Here is an 18,515-nt window from a genome sequence, read left to right as displayed (position 1 = left end):
TGCTTTTATTAGCTGAAATATTAAATTGCAATGGAACAAAACCATTGAACTGTTGTATAGATCTATGATTATTCTGTCTGGGCATTTCTTCAACCATATTTCTGGGGATATCAAACACAAAGCTTTTCTATTTCCTCAGAAAATGAGATAATATTTGAATTGACATTCTTTTCCAACTTGAATTAACACAACTATATCCTTAATACCCAAAATGTGCTTTTTCAAAATGTAATTGAGGAATTTTTTGTGCGACATGTTCTCAGCCAAAACGTGTGCCATTTTTGTTTCAAAAATGATTATTGTAGGCCGAAGAAAAGAAAAGCTTTACACAAGAAAGAGTTTAAAGTACTTAGTAGAGCAGAACAGCTAAAAAAAAAAGCTGACGGAATTGTAGTACTAGTATAACATCAATTAACTAAGTCAAAACTAACAAACTTTTATTTAGTGGCACTGAAGGCGTTTTAGATTTGACAAGAAAAGTATTTATACCAAAAAAGTTCGCAAGTGACATCAAAGATTTGAAGAAGACTTATGGCTCAAATCTACCGTATCTATTGAAAAAGGAAGAACATTTTCTCTTAAAGAAGATTGCCCAATACAGGAACAAGGAGAGTCTGTATGCTGTTGTAAAAGATATCGATTCATTTACCAAAGATTCAGCCCTTTCATATATAAGCAAGCTGTGCAGAAGTTGTAAGCATTTATTAATCTTTCGTTCACTTTTTTTAGATGATATTTGTATAACGATGGTCTTTTAGAAAATCATGAACATAATGAGGATTGGATTCGTATAATGGTATACGATGATCTCTTTGATTACATATTCGCGTCAAAAGAGGGATACATGACTAAAAGGTATTTTATTATTATTATTATATGTATATAATTTGTTTTAGATCCGAATGTCACTCGAGGATAATAAAATCCCTAAAGGGGTTAGGTTTGATAAAGGAAGATGAGCCAAATGTGAGGCTAGACTTCATTTTCTGCAATACTTCCGTTACTGGCACCAATGATGTCTTGATCTGTGAAGACAAGCCTACAGGAAAAGAATCAACCAAAGATACCAAGAAACCTACGGAAAAAAATCGTTAGTTTATTGGAGATCAATACTTCAATACTCAAATGCATTAGAGCACTTTTCATTAACTTCATGTTGCTTCAACAAGTTAAAGTTAATAATCACTACTACAAAAATCATCGACAACACCATTGTACATACAATTTTAAGAGAAGTTAGCATGTCTGCTTCAGAAAAAAGTGTTAGAGCTATTGCAGATTTCATATCAGTAATCATATCATTAATGGTAAAGACAGCTTGTATAGCTTTTCTTTTTAAAAGGCTCATTTTTATGCTAAAATAACAACAGAGAACTATAGTGAAGAACATTGACACTATTGAAACCATTCTCCAAGTCATTCATGAAGATAATTTGAATTTCATGACTCCAGATGACTCATTTATACATGACTCTGATTCGGATAGCAGCACTGCAAGTACCATATCGACACCTAAAATTCAGGAGAAAATTGGCAAACCACCGAAAGAGAAGAAAGAATTAAGGAAAGTGTGAATAAAGCCATTAGTATGTTGAATGAGCATTAACAAGGCCAACATGTACCTGTTGACTGGGAAAGTAATGCTTCCAATAATAATGATTGACCCGTGTATTTACTAAGGGATATACAGTATTTCCAAAATTGAAGTTGTTAATTCATGTATAATTTGTATTATAAAATTCAACATTGATTTTGGAAATAGTGTACTAAATGTTTACATAATGCTTATTTAAATTATAGACCATTGGTCAATGTAAATTACTCAGCGCCTATAAATCCAATCATTCAAAGTTAAACTTTGTATTTTAGCATTTTTTTTTTTTTTTTTTTTTTGCCATGTCTTTTCGTATTGCAAGAAACATTAGTCAACATATTTTTCCAACTGAAAAAATAGAGGGGAATGGAGCTAGAAGTAAACAAAATGCCTCTCGATTGTGATTAAATAGAAAAAAGTTTATCGTAGTATCGGGATTCGGTCTTTGCGCAATTTAGATCCATTCTTGCTATTTGACGAATTCTATATTGAAGAGCCAGGAGGATTTCCACCTCATCCACACCGAGGTTTTGAGACAGTTACTTATCTGTTGGAAGGCAAGATTCAACATAGAGATTTTAAGGGACATCAAGGTCTAATAGGCCCTGGTGATCTTCAATGGATGACAGCAGGTAAAGGCATTGTGCATACAGAACTTGCAGCAAGCCAAAAAGTACACGGACTTCAGTTATGGGTCAATTTATCTCACCGACATAAAATGATGGATCCTCAATATCAAGAAATTTCAAAGCATAGACTAACGCATGTTGCACCCGAACCGGGTATTGATATCAATGTCTTGGCAGGTTCTTTTCAGGGTGCTTCAAGTCCAATCCTCACTCGGACACCTATGATCTTTGTAGATGTTCAACTCAAAGAGAAAGGCAAACAATTGGAGCAAGCTATCCCTGCAGATTTCAATGGCTTCATCTATCCACTGAAAGGGTCAGTCAAGTTTGGCGATGTTGTAACACTAGATGGCACAAGGCAGATGCTGGTCCTAAGTCAAAACGGAGGCACATATGTTTCTGTAAAATCCTTATCAGATGATGCACGTTTTATTATGGTTGCAGGTAAGCCTCTTTGCGAACCTGTGGTTCAATATGGCATGTTTGCGATGAATACACAGAAAGAAGTCTTCAAGGCTCAAGAAGATTTTGAACATGGTCGCTTCGGGTTTGAACAAGCGCTGGAATGGATAAATGCCAACAAATAATCACGAGCTTTGAAAAAAAAAAAAAAGAAAAGGAAAATGTTTCAGGAACATTAAATAAATTGCTAGGATTGGTAGGGTTTAACATGTTCTAAAAAAAAAAAAAAAAAACTGCTATTCTATGTAAAGAAGCAATTGCAATTGTTGCCGAAAAGAAAAAGTATAAACACCAGTAATATACTGTCAGCTTCTTTAGCAATGAGAATGTAGAAAAAAAAAGAAATCATAAAACAATGAAGAAGATACAAAGATTACATCACAGGGTCCAAAAACTAAAACAATCTGTCAAATTCTACACTTTTGAAACATCGTATGTTACACATTTTAGCGGCATTCATAAATCTTTCCACCGAAATGTCAAGTTGAGATTAGTTATTGTCCTTCAAAGAAAATTCTATAATTATGCCATTTGCTTCTTTCTTCTTCCTTATAAAAAGGAGGTTTCTTTCGTCTTTCTTTAACTGAGCCTTGTGAATTCTATATCATTTGCATGACGAAATCCATGAAACGATCAAGATCAAGATCAAGGTATATGCTTGTACGAAAAGAACACATTTACTTATAAAATCAGTAGTCAAGAACAGGACGAAGATGTAAAATCAATAGAGAACATAGAAGATTTCATTCATATTGAAGAAGAGCAAGAACAAGTAGTAGTTTGAATTGATGTTGCTTGAATTGACTAACAGTGGCTTAGGATGCAAAAGAAACGGACTATCACAGATATAAGCGCAAAAGACAGTTGTTCATGACAGACATTGAAGACAAACTAGAGTTAATATTAAGCGGCATTTTTCAACTAAGCCAGGATCTTCAGCGTGTGACTCAAGACACAAGCATTCTAAAAGACGAAATAAAAGATATCAAGACTCGGCTTGCAGGAAATCACCAAAAAGAGAAACCCGATACCATAAAACAAGAATTACAAGCTGCATCAACAGGGCCTTTCCCTGCGTACAAACCTATAGATCGCATCATGCCTCGACCCTCACCAAAAGAAACAACCTTGTTTTCCGACAAAATCAAAGGAGAAAAAAAGATTCACAGCCTTCAATTTACAAGTAGTCTCTATATAGATTTGATACAGAAAGCACTAGGCGCAGAATCAGAAACAGGTTTAGACTACAAAGCTATGGTTAAAGAAGCTGTGCTGGTGACAAAAGCTGTAATTTCGCATCTGAAAGAACTTTATCATATTAATTCAACACTTAAATGGAGTCGGGTAGATCCAACTGTCAAGCTAGAAGCCTATAGGCAATTAGAGGAAGCAACTCAACATCTCTTGCCTCTCAAACTGTGCTCTGAATTCTGGGGCGCACATGTTCTATTAAGTAATTTCTGGCTCAAGAGGAAAAAATTGGAAAAGGTCAAAGAAGAATCGACAGATAGTAGAACACCAGAAGAGTCGAGTCAAAACAACGATAGAAATCCATTTAGCATCTCCTTTTTAACAAACCAACAACAAACTTAAATGTTTTTAATATCAATAAACTCTTTACGTAATTGTCTAAGTCGATACTTTTCTTTTTTCACTTGATCTGAATCTGCCCGAGGGCGGTCTAATAATTTCTTGTAGTGAGCTGTTCGAAGGACTTTGCCTGCTCCTAACGGAATAACAAACTGTTGGCTTTCTGTTGAAGGAACATTAGACACTTGTTCCAGACAAGTCTTGTATAACTGTGCTTTAATCAAAGATGAAGACCAAAGCTCACGAAAATGGCGCTGTGTTCTAACAGGTGTGGGTATCAAATAATTCTTTGTTGCTTCTTGTTCTTCATTAGCGTATCTCCAGTCTATATCTTTGAATTCGCAGTCATAAAGTAACAGCGGCAAGTCGCTTGCCATGTCGTAATTTGGTTTTGCCGGTACCTTTTCTATATCCAGCAAGTCTTTAACTACATGAGGCGATTCTAATTTCTTCCCGGTCAAGAATAAAATAGCCATGATACATCTTACTTGATGCCACAAAAAGGCAGTACCTTTTAATTCGACTTCGTATAGTTCATGACTGATAGGACGAATATCAAGATAAAGAATCGTGCGCTCGTAATTTGTAATGTTTTTGGAGGGATCAAGGCGACAAAAGTTTCGAAAGTCATGTTTTCCAATCATGTAGCTAGCTGCTTGACGCATGGCGTCAATATCCAGGTCTCCTTTTTCAAAAAAGTATTTATATGTACGAGATTGACAGTCGAATCGAGCATTAAACGTTGAATTGACGGGTGCCCATGCCAAAATACGAACATCTTGAGGTAAAATTCGATTCAGTCTCTCAATGTAGCTCATGGGCTCTTGCGCTACACCTTTCTTGTTCGAACTACGGACATCCAGCGCGATAACTTGACCCAACCCACTTACGCCCTTGTCAGTTCTGCCACATCTGGTAAAATTACAACCATCTCTGTTTTCAATAAACCGACAGGTTTCGAATGCTTTAAACAACTGGTCTTCTACTGTAGACACAAGTGGGTCGTTTTGGCTTGCGAAACCAAAATATTCCCAGCCAAGATAGGCCACTTTGAGTGCGATACGACGTTGTCCATAGTGTGAAATATCAAACGGTTTCTTTTCTTTTCGGATCTTGTTGATCTCAAGTGTCGTATGCTTTTGTTGTTTTTCAAGTGCTATTATCTTGGCTATCAGTTGCTGCCTTGTTAATTTATCATAGTTGGAAGGAATATGGTCTAGTTTGTTGTGTGTCAGTCGAAATAGACTCTTTATCCACTGATTCATAATTGAAGAAATGAAATTAAAAATTTTATAAAAAGCAATGTGTTGTTGTTGTTACTATTCTACTATATATAGAAACTAGCGCTCCTATAAAAAAAAGTGATGGCATGAACTTTACTTTTCTCTTTCTTAACATAATGTATACCTCCAATAAAGACAAATATAACAGACCTCGAGCTAATCTTGCTGTACGAACAAATGGTCCTGATTGGCGTAGTAGACCTAATTCACCTTCTAGCAGTACTGACTATACAAACATGATGAAACGCACTGTAAGTCCTGTACCCGATAATGCGTATGGAAGAAGACCATTATCTTCAGGGGCTAGTCAGTCTGTTGCTTCACTTCAACAACATCATAAGTGGCTTATGCAACAGCAGCAGCAAGACATATCCTCAGTACCTATTTCACGTAATTTAAGCACCAATAGTCAAAATTATCGATCTGTTTCGCCTATTCCTTCTAAATCAACAGGCAAACAGCAAAGACAGTACAATGACAACAATCAAGATGTTGTGTTTGATGATAGTATTGAGATAGAAGATGAAAGAAATGATGTAGAAGAAGAGCGTATGGTTATCATTCAAGATATGCGGGCTAAATCCCCTAGTATTAATCGAGGTAAGGTTTTAATTTATTTTGTTTTGTTTTATTCACAACACAATAGGATCTGGTGGATCAATCATGTCTGCACAACAACCTACTTTCTATCATAACTCACCTACTGGTTCTCAAGAATTTAAGGTATGTAAAAAAAAACAAAAACTTTATCGAGACAACATCCAACAATGTGTCTGTAGATTGTCAAAGAAGGCTGGTTGTACAGAAAGAATGGTTTAATGGTACGTTTGTTTTGAATTTCCTTTTAAAGAGTACTTAATTGCTTTATTTAGCAATGGAAGCCTGTGTATGCAGTTGCCAAACACGGAAACGCAGTAAGGCCTGGTGGCCTTTATTTGTATAAAGATGTAAAGGTAACATCCACTTCATTTTGTCATGACATGAACTGACTTAATACTAGTGTACAAATCATATTCATACATATGACATGAGTGAAGTACTTGAAATATCACCTCGCGCACAAGAATACAAGCAAGGTATCAAATGGGAATTCCGTATGCTAGTCAAAAGAGACGATGTGATGCTTGCTACAGATGACATGTTGTCTCGTAAAGACTGGATTGATTCCTTAACATCTATCATGGGCAAAGTATCCATCGCTACACAAATCGAATTAACGTCTCGTATTCAAACCTCTGAACAAATGAACCGTGATCTTCAAAGTGTCGCTGAAGACCTGGATGATGAAAATTCACAACTGAAGCAAGAAATTCAGGCTCTGAAAGATGAAGTAGCCAAGAAGGACAAATTTTACCAACAAGAATTACAAAACAGAGAAGCCGAGTTTATAAAGAAAGAACGTCTTTTGCAACAAGAACTCCAGGATAGAGAAGAAGAGCTGGATCGCCAAAGACAAGCACTTGAAACGAAATGTGAAGTCTTTGAACGTGAAGCAACTCAATGGAGAAACAAATACACAGAACTAGAGAAAAGCAAGGTAGTAGACGAAAAACAGCAGGCCAAGATGGATGCTTTAGAGATGGAGATACGTAAATGGCGAAGTCGAGTGGACGAACTAGAACATCAAGCAGAATATAGAAATTTCGGTAGCCAATCAAGAAACAGTTCCTACGAAAATAACCATGATCTTATCAAGGAAACTATGTCTGATGTCAAATTTAACCTTCAAGTCTTAAAAGATCAAATCAAGTCCTCTTCATCTGAAGGATCTCTTCAAGATATCAAATCGAGCGTTGGTAAACTGTGTGATAGCCTGGATGATGCTAAAATGAGCTGGAATGAACTACAACATGATATTGTCAAGTTTTTGGAGACTGAAAAAGAAGACAACAAGTTTAAGGAGTCAAGCCAAAAGCACATGATTGAATTGTTGCGCAAGGACTTTGTTGGTTTACGTCAAGAGGTTACAGGCGTTTCTTCTGATGACGAAGAAGAACAAGAGGATGATGAACTAAGTGTCAAGAAAACACCCTCACTTTCTGAAAAGTTTGATATCTTGATTGAAATGATTGAAAATGTACAAGTCAATCAAACTCGTCTCGCTTCTTCACTCTCAGACAATAACAGTTCAAGCAGTAGTGAAAACATGCCAAACACACCAACGTCTGATTCAATGCCATCCATGGACAGAGAATCTGGACTTGTCAAGGTGGTCACTGAACAACTAAGTGAATGGATGGAAGAATCAAGAGAGATTCAATCCTCAACATTAACAAAGATTGAAAACAGCCTTCGACAAAACCGCACTCTGCCTTCTGTACCTACGAATATCAACCGTTTACACGAAGACATTATCAAGACACTAGACAAAGTTATGGCCGAAATCACTCAAAACCAAAAACAGTGTCAAGAAGAACAAGGTAAAAACATCAAAATCATTGGAAACTACTTGCAATTGATCTCGAATGATATTCAAGAAAGCTCAATTCCTGATTTATCCGCTTTGTCTCAACAACTGGAAGATGTGGTCGATCGCCTCAATTCTACTGAAGAACGCCTTTCTTTACTTCACGATATACCTATGCCACAACAAGATACCATGTCATTCCACAGTATAGCCAATCTGTCAGAAGATGATAAATTATCACAATTATACCAATTTGTCAAGAATACAGAACGCTTTATGGAAAGATCGCTACGTATCTTGAACCGCTATGGCGACAATCCTAACGGCATGGAAGAGACCATTCGACGAGCAGTTAAAGGCGCTTCCAAGACCCAATTGGAAGAAATCCTTAATCTTCAAGAACAAAACAATCAAGAGAAGCAACTGATCGAGAAAAAAATGGAACGCTATCAAGACAGTGCCCGTAGCTATTTCGAAAAGTCCATGGAAAAGATGCACTCTGACTTGCACGAATTTACTGGTGTGATGTATGAAATGCTAGAGAGACTAGTGCTTCAAGCTTTAGGACATGCATCAACCACATTGTCGGACGGCAACGATCAGCAAAAAGAAATTGCATTGTATGGAAAGCTGTCAGGTGCCAATCAAGTACTCAAGGTAGAAATTGACAAGTTGGGAGGTGAAAAAGAACAACTAGAGAAAGCAGTGAGCGACATGCGACAAATGAGCAAAGAATTAGAACGACAAGTGGACCAATATCAAGCCAAACTAGCGTCTCTTAAATCAGAATATGAACGAGTCAATGCTGATATACATAAAACACGTCAAGAAGGCGCTAGTAAACTGGCTAGAGAACTTGAACCACTGATGGAACAAATAACCAAACTTCGAACACTGGCAGCTATAGACGAGTCTCCCATGGTCACAAACAGTCGAGGCAATGGACTACATCAGGTAAAGAGAAACAATATTTACACTTTTCTTTTACTAAATTTGTTGTTTCAATACAAAAGCATCATTCGACAGTTTCACAGATGAGATATAAACGTCATAATAATGAGGACGATGTAAACAATCATGAAGAAGAAATTGGTCGCAATTTAAGCTTTCAAGACATGCTAAGCAATCAGAATGACGGCAGACGAAATTCCCATTTTTCTGATAGTGATACCAAGCCAACCATAAAGTCTCCTCTGATTGGCAGCCGTGACAGACCAAGAAGAAGAGAAAAGAGCCCACTCGCTGGATATTTAAACCGTAATAATTAATAAGTTTTGTAGGAAATTTATTTATTTCTTCTAATTTGAGTTTTGGTCGAATTATTAATAGTTGTAACCTGATGCTAAAGTAAAATAAATTTAATTTCTCTTTTTCACCCCTTTTTCTAAACTAGTTTAAAAAAAGAGAGATATATATACATACACAATTCGATTTAGAGTATATGTACAACTATTACCAGCCATGTGATTATTCCAGGGCAATCAGCCGTCAAGACGAGGCCTTGGAAGATCTAATGCGAGCAACGAGACAGCGAAAACATCGACCACAACATTGGGAAAATCCTTTTCCACGTAGTAACACCAACAGTAGCCAATATCATCATAGAAACAGACAACAAGTCCCTGTCTATCATCATCAGCTTCAAAAAGGTGATTTAGTAGATCATTATCAATATCCGTCGTGGTCGTCCACTTCTCCACCTTTGCCCGCCCCACCCGCTCCTTTACAGCTGCCGAGAGAGTATTATTCAAAGGGCATGCCGCCACCTAATGCCTCCAAGACAAAGGCATGGATCAACAAATTGCTCTCTCATTCAACTCCGGCCGAAGAAGCTCCTTATCATTTCAATGCAAAACCAGCTGTTTCCGAACCCGTGCTTTCTTATACCAAAGAAAACAACAAGAGCAATAGCAATTACGGAAGCACAGACGATGAGATTGGTTTGCTTGATTTAAAAAATAGAAAACACAAGAACACAAAACAGCGTTTGCCTAATGTCAAGACAAGCTCGAGACCAACCGTGATTCCGTCCGTATCGAACTCTTTGAAGAAAGTGGTGGTGATTGATGTCCCTTCTCATACAACAGTCATTATTCGAAACATAGCAGATGATGATAATGAGCCTCCAAAAAAAGCGGTAATGCATCATATAACGGATATGAGTCTTATCAGCTCATTGTTGAACAAACTCAATATTGACTTTTCACCATCACAAGAAAAGAGTAAAGACATAATTTCCAAATGTTTGCTTGTGATCTGATCTATTTTCTTATAGGATTGAATAAAAAGAGAATGGCCAACAGTAATGCAAAAGTAGGTCCTATAAAGAGTGATTTGGCTTCAATACAAAGTAGCCATAGTGTTTCTTCATCGAGAACTGTAACAGTAAGTATTGAATGCCTTCAAATATATCTTAACTCATGCATTGAAAAATAGAATGCTAGTTATTCGCCACCACAGAAAAAGGCTCCGTCTTATGGAATTGTAAAATATCTCTCAATGCCTTCTAGCTTGAACCACAAGCAAGAAAAGCCGGCAGCATTACCAGACTTTGAATACGTGGATAGTGATGATAGCACACTTGAAGATGATTCAAAAGACAGCAAATCTGAAATTTCACTCACTCCTTGTTCATCAGATTACTTTTCGGTCACTGAAGAATTTCAAAAGCAACAACAACAAGATCTCAATAAAAAGGCTGGCAAGGCTAGCAAGGCTAACAAGACTAAAAAGTGGATCTTCTAATTTGCTTTTTGTACCATTCATTCATTCGTTTTCTTTTTTTTTTTATCTATCGTCATTTATTTTGTATATAATCTTATTTTTCTTTGTCTTCTGAACTTTACAATAAAAAAAGAGTTTGAATGTTTCATGTTTAAACCATCGGTTGTAACAAAGAAATAAATAAGGTTATTGTTTGATCTGCGTATTATAAATCTTAAGTAGGTGTTTGTTTGTTAAAATTACCCTTTTTCTGCTAACGCAAAAAAGAGAGAAATAATGATGATGATGACGAAAAGGTCGGTTGATTATAAAAGTTTTTGTTTACATAAGGAAATTAATGCAGGACAATTAGGGCTCAACTACCATGAACATAAAATAGCTTCAAAGTCCAAATGTTAATTTTTTTCCAATTCGTATAAAGCGTTTCAAAACAAACACTTTTGATAAGAGCTAGACTATTATCACATATCATTGAAAAATTTTTGTCTGCTAAAGCACATAAAAGTCTTGTTAACAATCATTTTCTAAAAACGCACAAGACCAATCATATCTTTTATAGAAGGTGTATTGAAACCAAGGATTCAAGATATTAGTAGACTAAACTAGAGGAAACCGTAAAATCGGATTATATCTTGCTTCTCAATAATATTGTGAACAAAGACAGTAATGAGCTAAAGTTTATTTTACGCATCTTTAGTTAAGTATGTTTCACAAGACGAAGGAGTATTTTAAAGAACAAAAGCGAGCTCGATATTTCTCTTTTCAACATCAAGCATGCTTTATCAAAATCACTTGATCTTTCTCCCGCCGCAACTACATCAAGTTTTTGGTCCTTACTTGTAATGGAATCAACATATACATGCGTGCATGAATTGAGCCAAGAGAATCAACAGTAATACTTGATTGTTCTACAGGAGTTGGGAAACTTACCACATCACAACAAGGGAGAGCTACAGCAAGCTTGATGCAATCTCAATATATGAATTTGCTTCTCCTCATTATAATAATATCGAGCAATAAATAAGCCTATATCTTTATTTAATACTCTAAAGGAGGTGTATGAAATTAAACCAACCAAGTTGTTTTTTTTTTTCAAATTATGGGTTTTCTTCCAATCATCTCGCTCATTAATTTGTCTAGCTTCTCAGAAAGTAACAAAGAAAATGTCATAGGCAAAAAGTATTTTTGATATCTCGGCCTTAATGGCGAAGACATTTTATTTTGTTGACCTCTTTCTATGAACACACTTTTTTATTACCATAATGGCCCTTAACTAAAATCCTTTGATGATTTTTAGAAGGAGGGGGGGAGTACAGTCATTTAAAATCTTTTTTTTTTCTCTCAAGCAACTCCTTATAACAAAAAATGCATAATCCATACCCCTTCTCCATATTGTATTTACCAAATTTGAAATAAATCCACAATACGAGTATTAATCGTTCTGGAAGAAATTCTGTTCCTTTCACATCATCAATGAAATCTATTTCTGGAAGCTGAGTACAAACCTTTCAAGAAAAACCAGTAACACTGTGACTATGATTGACTTGAATAAATTTTTTTTTTCTTGTCAAAGATATAAAAACGTGTAATGTGTCCTTTTTCAATTCCATTTCTTCTCTCTTTACTTTATAATAGTTAAAAAGGGTAAATATACAGTTTTCTTTTTATATATACGTATGATCAAGAAGCTCTCTTCTTGTAAAATGCGTATTTCTATGTCAAGAAAAAAGAGAGATAAGAATGATTAGACAGCTTCTATGGCATAGTTCAACAGACATGGGACTTACTACCCCATGAGTGTTGACTCAAGAGTTCTTTCGCTCCTATATGACTCATTTCTCTCAATCTTGACATTTGTTTCTATGTCTTATATACAAGATCTAACTCTTTTCTATTATAGGTCAATTCACTTGTTCTCTTATTCTATTTTAAATAAAGCCTTTTTTTTATATATATCAAATTGTTTTTTGTTTCAAGTGGAATCAAATTTTGTATCATCCAGAAATTGTTGTCGCGTCAAGATGTCACATTTTGTATATTTTGCGCTATAATTTTTCAACGTTTGCGACATTACTTGGAAACACTGTAACTTAATAGGATATGTAACCTTATGAGGTCATCAGGCCTCAGCCACGATGATGAATACGTGATGAGGCTCAAATGATAGTGCAAGGCTTTTTTTTTTTTAGTAAATTAGAAGTGAAAAATTACCGAGAGAATCTTGCTCGTTAATGGATTGTGGTTGCACAGTACACAAAAAAAAAAACTAGCTTGTTTTTCTCTCCTTCTCTCTTTCCTTTTTTTTTCTTATTCATTTCCTAAAATAAATGCAAAATTGTCCTCCACCTCCACAAGGCTACGGCCAGTCTCCTCCACAACAACAATCCCATGGCCCTTTTTCTGGCTTTAGCGAGAGTTTCAGTCAACTAAATATTGGTGAACGTTGGAATAACTTCCAGTCTCATCTCCATCACCAGGACAACCAACCTGGCGAAGTGGTATGTGGCCCTTTACTACGCTATATCAACATCAACTATAACACACGTATCTGGCGTGGTTCGATCCTGGTCGTCTCAAATGACCATCATCCTCCTCCTATTGAAATCCAGCTTACAGATCCTATTTCAAACCGTGTTACTGCTACTCATCAATTGCAAGCTGAAAAGCTCGACACGTATCGTCACAAATATCATTTTTGGCGATATGAAGTCCGTCTATTGCTGATTGACGGTCCTCAAATTGCTACTTACAAAACTAGCTTGAATAACTGGGCAGAGCGCTCTTTCCAAATGCATTTGCCTTCGTTTTATGAATCCATGCGTTTCATGTTCTATAGTTGCAATGGATTTTCTGATATTCCTCAAGAAGTCAAGGATAAGTTTGGTGAAAAGACAGCTCCATTATGGCAAGATGTACTGGATCGTCATGAAATCATGCCTTTCCATGTCTTGTTGGGCGGTGGCGATCAATTGTATCAAGATCGTCTTATTAAAGAAGAGTTCATGAAGCCTTGGGTGAATGAAAAGGATCCTGCTAAGCGCTTGGCCATGAAGTTGTCTGATTCAATGAAAGATGGGTTTGAAGATTTTTTTTTCTGGAACTATTGCAAGAATTTCGGGTTTGTGTTCAACTCGATTGTTATGTCATTTCTTATATATATATATTTCTCAGGTTCAAGGAAAACCCAGTGGTGGCAAAGGCTTTTGCTACAATTCCTTCTATGAATATGTGGGATGATCATGTAAGTCAATTATCTGTTTCTCTGTCTTTTACTCATTTTTATAGGACATCATTGATGGTTATGGTTCTTATCCTGCTGATATGCAACGAGCTGAATGTTTCCAAGGTAAAGTAAAAAAAACAAAACAAAAAAAAGGCTTATTAACATCATGTTAGTCTTGTTTGCAAATGCTTCTAGATTTTATTACTTGTTCCAGCATCATACAACAGTTGAATTAGCTCCTCAACATGGTTTATTTAGAGGTACCCTTGAAACTTGTAATTCTATTATTTCGACTCTTGGACCAGACATTGGTTTTGTTGCTTTGGATTGTCGTGGTGAACGTACCAAACACGATATTTGTAAAGGATCTACTTATGATAGTCTGTTTGCTCATTTGCAGACAGAGATGCCACCTACGATCAAGCACTTGTTTATTCTAACAGGTGTCCCATTGATCTATCCTCGTTTGACATTGTTTGAAAATTTGATGGATGGTGCCGCTGGTTTTAACTTAGCCACCATTGCAGGCAAGACAGGTGCTCTTGGCGACATAATCAGTGGTCAACTCAACGTCTGGAACGGTGATCCTGAACTGCTGGATGACATGAACGACCACTGGACAGCAGGAAACCATGAAGTAGAGCGCAAGAATTTTATTGAGCGTCTGCAGCAATACGCACGTGAACACTCAGTACGTGTTTCATTCCTAGGTGGCGATGTACACTGCTGTGGTGCAGGTAAAATGTATTCCAAAGACATGAAGGAAAAAGAAGAAGGCGATCCGTTCTTTATGGTCCAGATCATCTCGAGTGCTATTGTCAATGTACCTCCTCCTCAAGCGCTCTTGACTGTTCTGAACCAAAATTCGAGCTATGTCACCTTCAATGGCAATACAGAAGAACGCATGTACAACTTGTTTAAGAAGTCACCTAACGGAAACAATCGACAGAACAAAAAGCTGATGGGTATGCGAAATTATTGTGCTGGTTATTATGATGAACAGACAGGCAAAATCAATTTCTGGATTCAGGCAGAAAAGGAAGTGGGCGTGAAGGGAACTATGGGTTATCTAGTGGACGTGCCCAAGTTATTGTTTGGTCAAGCAGGATATCATTTATCTCATCAAAAAAAGCGGCAAATTCTGAATGATTTATCTCAACAACAACCACAACAACAGCATTTCTTTGGTAATAATGGAAGTCATGATCATTTCCATTTAGGAAACAATGAACATGGAGATAGTCCATTCCATCGATTGCATTCTAAAATAGGTGGTTTCGTTATGCCCAGATCAAACGACTAATAAACTATTGTATAAACAAGTGTAGTTGTACAAGAAGCTTTTTGTTTCATAAAGTTGATAAACAAAGCCCTTTTTTTTTGTCTTTTTTCTCATCATGCCTCCTTTATCAGAAAGACCTCGTATTCATCCTGTTTATCAAGAAGCTTGCTCATATAGCAAAGAGTATATCTATCCATTATTTGAAAAGAATGTCACTAAATCCCTTGAGGAACAACGCAAGTTTATTATTGGTTTACGTGCTCAAAATGATAAGCCCTTTGTCAAGACTAAATTAAAAGATGTTTTGCGCTCTAAACAACAGATGGATAAGATGAATACCACTATTTTTAGACCCCTAGGCACAGAAGAACAAGTGTTACCTGTGACTCTTTTAATCCATGGTATACAAAGCAAACTATGTCATGTGTTTTAACAATTAGGGTAGGCGGTGGATGGTTAATGGGTAATACAAACTCGTATTCTAAACTGGCGATTGATGTAAGTAGACTTGACATGAAAGTGCACCATTGAATGTTTGGTTTAGTTGTGTATCACATCTCACTCAGCTGTTGTGTTTGTGGAATATTCATTGAGTCCAGAAGTCAAGTTTCCTATAGCCCTTGAAGAATGTTTCTCAGTTGTTAGTTGGATTCTTCAATATGGGCGTTCGATTCATTTAAACTCTGATCGATTGGTGGTTACAGGTGATTCTGCAGGTGGTAATATGGCTGCTGCCTTACCAAGTAAGCATAAACAATACAAAGTCAATGACTTATTATTTAGTCATGGCAAAGGATCGAGGTTTACCACATGCCATTCAGGCACAAGTCTTATTGTACCCTGTCCTAAGTCCTCAAGTGGGCATGTATCCATCCCATGCATTATTTAGTGATGGTGCTTATGGCTTAGGCAAGCATCACCTTGATTTGCTACACAAGTTTTATTTTCCACAGCCTGTGACCACACCCTATGCTGCACCTTTATTGGCCACTGCAGATCAATTAAAAGGCTTACCTACTGCACTGATATTGACATGTGAGGCAGATATTCTTCGTGATGAAGGTGAAGCGTATGCTGCTCAACTCTTGACTGCAGGTGTAGATACAGTAGGCATACGTATGATGGGTGTCATTCATGGTTATTTAGTCGATGACTATCCTGATTTACCTTCCTATATCACATCTTTGCATTTGATCTGTGACTTTATTAAGTCTGTGCAAACTATTTAAAATATGCAACTCGATAGTTTAGGTTTGCATAAAAGAAAAACAGGAGAAAGAAAAAGTTGATTGTTCTATGAAATCCCTGATTCTGCATTCTCTGTTTTTATATATATGTAAAATGAATTTTTTTTTGTTTTTATTTGGATATTAGCAAACAAAAATATGAATGATTTATGTACAAAAATTGAAATTAAAAAATAAAGTGTATGGATGTGGTTCATAAAAAGAGAAAAAAGAGGAGAAAGGGCATAATTATTTTCAGTTATAAAAATGAAAATAGAAAGTAATTTTGTGTGTGTGTGTGTGTTTTTTTTGTGTGCTTAGAATTATAGAGTGTATAAGAAAAAGTGAATCATGCAAGTAATTTTGTGTAAATAAAAAATTGATGTGGTTGTATATAGATTGGTTCAGTAAAAATGTAGAAGATATAAAAAGAGGTATATAAATTAGTTAGGGAAAAATGTATAAATAATAAAAAAAAAAAAGGGAGCCCAAACAATAAAGAATTCAATAATTAAAACTCGGAAAACCAAGGGTGTGCTAATACCTGATGAATGGTGGGTCTTTTTTCGGGAGAACGATTCAACATGCTTGAGATAAGGTGATAGCAGCTGTGAGATACCTTGATTTTGGGATGCACAAATTGACCAGCAATTGCCATATTCGAATCATGGAAAGGAACTTCACCAAACAAGATGGTATACAACAAAACACCCAAAGACCAGATTTCTGCAGGTTCAGCTCGATAAGATCTACCCATCAAAATCTCAGGTGATGCAAAGCTGACTGTGCCGTAGAATTGGTTGAAAAGATAAGTCTTGTTATCACCAAAATGACGAGGTAATAAGACAGCAGAACCAAAATCAATCATTTTAACCTATTCTATTAATGAGTATACCATTCAACAACTGGCTAAAAATATTTTACCTGAAATTGATCATCAATCACAATGTTCTCATCCTTGATATCACGGTGACAGATGCCCATCAAATCCAAATGAGCTACACAGGATACAATCTGACGGAAAATCATTTTAGCAATGGGTTCTTCAAAGTAATTATGGCGCTCAATGCATTCAAATAGGTCACAAGAAGTTCTTCTTTTGATTGTTTGTGGTTTATCAAAGAAAGAAGGGTATTCGTCCACAGGTGAGTCAATAGAACAATAAGAACTGGTTGAACTGCTATCAAATGAGTCCTCAGATAAAGCAGGTGATTGTGGGATGTCGTTGTTGAAGAAGCTGGATGTTTGTGACCATTGAGTACCATGTAATTCCATCACCAGATAGCAGAATTGATTGTCTTGGTATGAGTCCACATAACCAATCACATTAGGATGATGTACATTTTTAAGTACATAGATCTCCATAGGCACAGGGCCGAGTTCTCTGTCTTTGACCCAACTATGGCGAGGGATCTTGTTGCGAAAGATGAACTTGACTGCTCTCTCAATCCCAGTTCTCTTTTCAGTAGCAGACACAACAAAGCCGTATCCTCCTGATCCTAATTCTTCGCCAATGATATAGTTTGCAAGGAAAGCAGGATGGAATTGGTATTGTGATAAATAAGCAGATGCAGTCGTTGTTGGTGGCTCTTTGACAGGGTTATTAATGTAACTGATTTGATGTTGGTATGCCATATTAAAATAGAATAAAAAGAAACACAGAAAAAAGAAGTAGAAAGAAAAACAAAATAACCCGACTATTTATATGCAAAATAAAAGAAAGGGGGTTGAAATTGTATTAATATTAAACACTGTTTCCTGAAGATAGGAGACAGCATTGATTATATAGGAATGTTGCTCCTAACACAAACATTGTAGTAAAGAATCTAACAAGATGACAACATCTATTGTGTAGATCAGCATTCTCTATAATCGATCGAAATAAGAATTCCCCCTTATACAATCCTCCTCTCTTTCTCTTTCTCTGTTCTTAATAACAATCAAATTTGTAAGAGGGGAAACTTCTGTTTGCTCCTATGTATAACAATGATAATCCTATAATTAGAAAAGGAGATTTATAAATGACAATTACCATTCTAATAAAAATAGATTTATGCAATTCGAATTCATGCGCACTGAGATTTCTCTTTCCCTT

General features: G+C 36.2%; 9 protein-coding genes across 9 annotated transcripts; 7 read left to right on the top strand and 2 right to left on the bottom strand.

The window, feature by feature from the left end:
* The first annotated feature begins 294 nt into the window (after positions 1-294).
* Positions 295-1,597, top strand: B0P05DRAFT_599327 (uncharacterized protein). Its single transcript, XM_051583199.1, has 5 exons — positions 295-390; positions 446-855; positions 897-1,090; positions 1,135-1,307; positions 1,371-1,597. The coding sequence occupies exons 2-5, from the start codon at positions 794-796 to the stop codon at positions 1,572-1,574; spliced, it is 633 nt and encodes a 210-aa protein (XP_051431474.1). The 5' UTR covers positions 295-390; positions 446-793; the 3' UTR covers positions 1,575-1,597.
* A 286-nt stretch (positions 1,598-1,883) lies between these two features.
* B0P05DRAFT_556003 (Pirin-like protein) lies at positions 1,884-2,883 on the top strand. The gene is made up of 2 exons (XM_051579859.1): positions 1,884-1,972; positions 2,014-2,883. Exons 1-2 carry the CDS (start codon positions 1,897-1,899, stop codon positions 2,808-2,810), a joined length of 873 nt encoding a protein of 290 aa, XP_051431473.1. The 5' UTR covers positions 1,884-1,896; the 3' UTR covers positions 2,811-2,883.
* Positions 2,884-3,204: 321 nt separating this feature from the next.
* On the top strand, positions 3,205-4,545 carry B0P05DRAFT_241445 (uncharacterized protein). Its single transcript, XM_051573315.1, has 2 exons — positions 3,205-3,335; positions 3,379-4,545. The coding sequence occupies exon 2, from the start codon at positions 3,556-3,558 to the stop codon at positions 4,276-4,278; it is 723 nt and encodes a 240-aa protein (XP_051431472.1). The 5' UTR covers positions 3,205-3,335; positions 3,379-3,555; the 3' UTR covers positions 4,279-4,545.
* On the bottom strand, positions 4,275-5,540 carry B0P05DRAFT_574375 (pseudouridine synthase; the record flags this gene model as incomplete). The annotated part of the gene is made up of 1 exon (XM_051581560.1): positions 4,275-5,540. The coding sequence occupies one exon, from the start codon at positions 5,538-5,540 to the stop codon at positions 4,275-4,277; it is 1,266 nt and encodes a 421-aa protein (XP_051431471.1).
* A 132-nt stretch (positions 5,541-5,672) lies between these two features.
* Positions 5,673-9,342, top strand: B0P05DRAFT_555997 (uncharacterized protein; the record flags this gene model as incomplete). Its single annotated transcript, XM_051579858.1, has 5 exons — positions 5,673-6,158; positions 6,205-6,281; positions 6,338-6,379; positions 6,431-6,511; positions 6,559-9,342. Coding segments are annotated over 5 exons (3,131 nt in total), but the record flags the coding sequence as incomplete, so codon positions are not given.
* Positions 9,343-9,406: 64 nt separating this feature from the next.
* Positions 9,407-10,710, top strand: B0P05DRAFT_574373 (uncharacterized protein; the record flags this gene model as incomplete). The annotated part of the gene is made up of 3 exons (XM_051581559.1): positions 9,407-10,187; positions 10,241-10,350; positions 10,402-10,710. 3 exons carry the CDS (start codon positions 9,407-9,409, stop codon positions 10,708-10,710), a joined length of 1,200 nt encoding a protein of 399 aa, XP_051431469.1.
* A 2,306-nt stretch (positions 10,711-13,016) lies between these two features.
* B0P05DRAFT_590390 (uncharacterized protein) lies at positions 13,017-15,215 on the top strand (the record flags this gene model as incomplete). The annotated part of the gene is made up of 4 exons (XM_051582805.1): positions 13,017-13,807; positions 13,861-13,930; positions 13,975-14,035; positions 14,086-15,215. The coding sequence occupies 4 exons, from the start codon at positions 13,017-13,019 to the stop codon at positions 15,213-15,215; spliced, it is 2,052 nt and encodes a 683-aa protein (XP_051431468.1).
* A 70-nt stretch (positions 15,216-15,285) lies between these two features.
* On the top strand, positions 15,286-16,649 carry B0P05DRAFT_555989 (alpha/beta hydrolase fold-domain-containing protein). The gene is made up of 4 exons (XM_051579857.1): positions 15,286-15,595; positions 15,640-15,692; positions 15,739-15,937; positions 15,978-16,649. Exons 1-4 carry the CDS (start codon positions 15,310-15,312, stop codon positions 16,421-16,423), a joined length of 984 nt encoding a protein of 327 aa, XP_051431467.1. The 5' UTR covers positions 15,286-15,309; the 3' UTR covers positions 16,424-16,649.
* B0P05DRAFT_555986 (kinase-like domain-containing protein) lies at positions 16,650-18,143 on the bottom strand. The gene is made up of 2 exons (XM_051579856.1): positions 17,345-18,143; positions 16,650-17,294 (listed from the first exon to the last, which is right to left on the bottom strand). The coding sequence occupies exons 1-2, from the start codon at positions 18,053-18,055 to the stop codon at positions 16,932-16,934; spliced, it is 1,074 nt and encodes a 357-aa protein (XP_051431466.1). The 5' UTR covers positions 18,056-18,143; the 3' UTR covers positions 16,650-16,931.
* Positions 18,144-18,515: the final 372 nt, after the last annotated feature.

Source organism: Gilbertella persicaria (genome assembly GCF_025201335.1).
Source record: "Gilbertella persicaria strain CBS 190.32 chromosome Unknown B0P05scaffold_44, whole genome shotgun sequence".
NCBI lineage: Eukaryota > Fungi > Mucoromycota > Mucoromycetes > Mucorales > Choanephoraceae > Gilbertella > Gilbertella persicaria.
The sequence above is the reverse complement of the archived record's forward strand: the minus strand, read 5'-3'. Positions and strand labels throughout refer to the sequence as shown.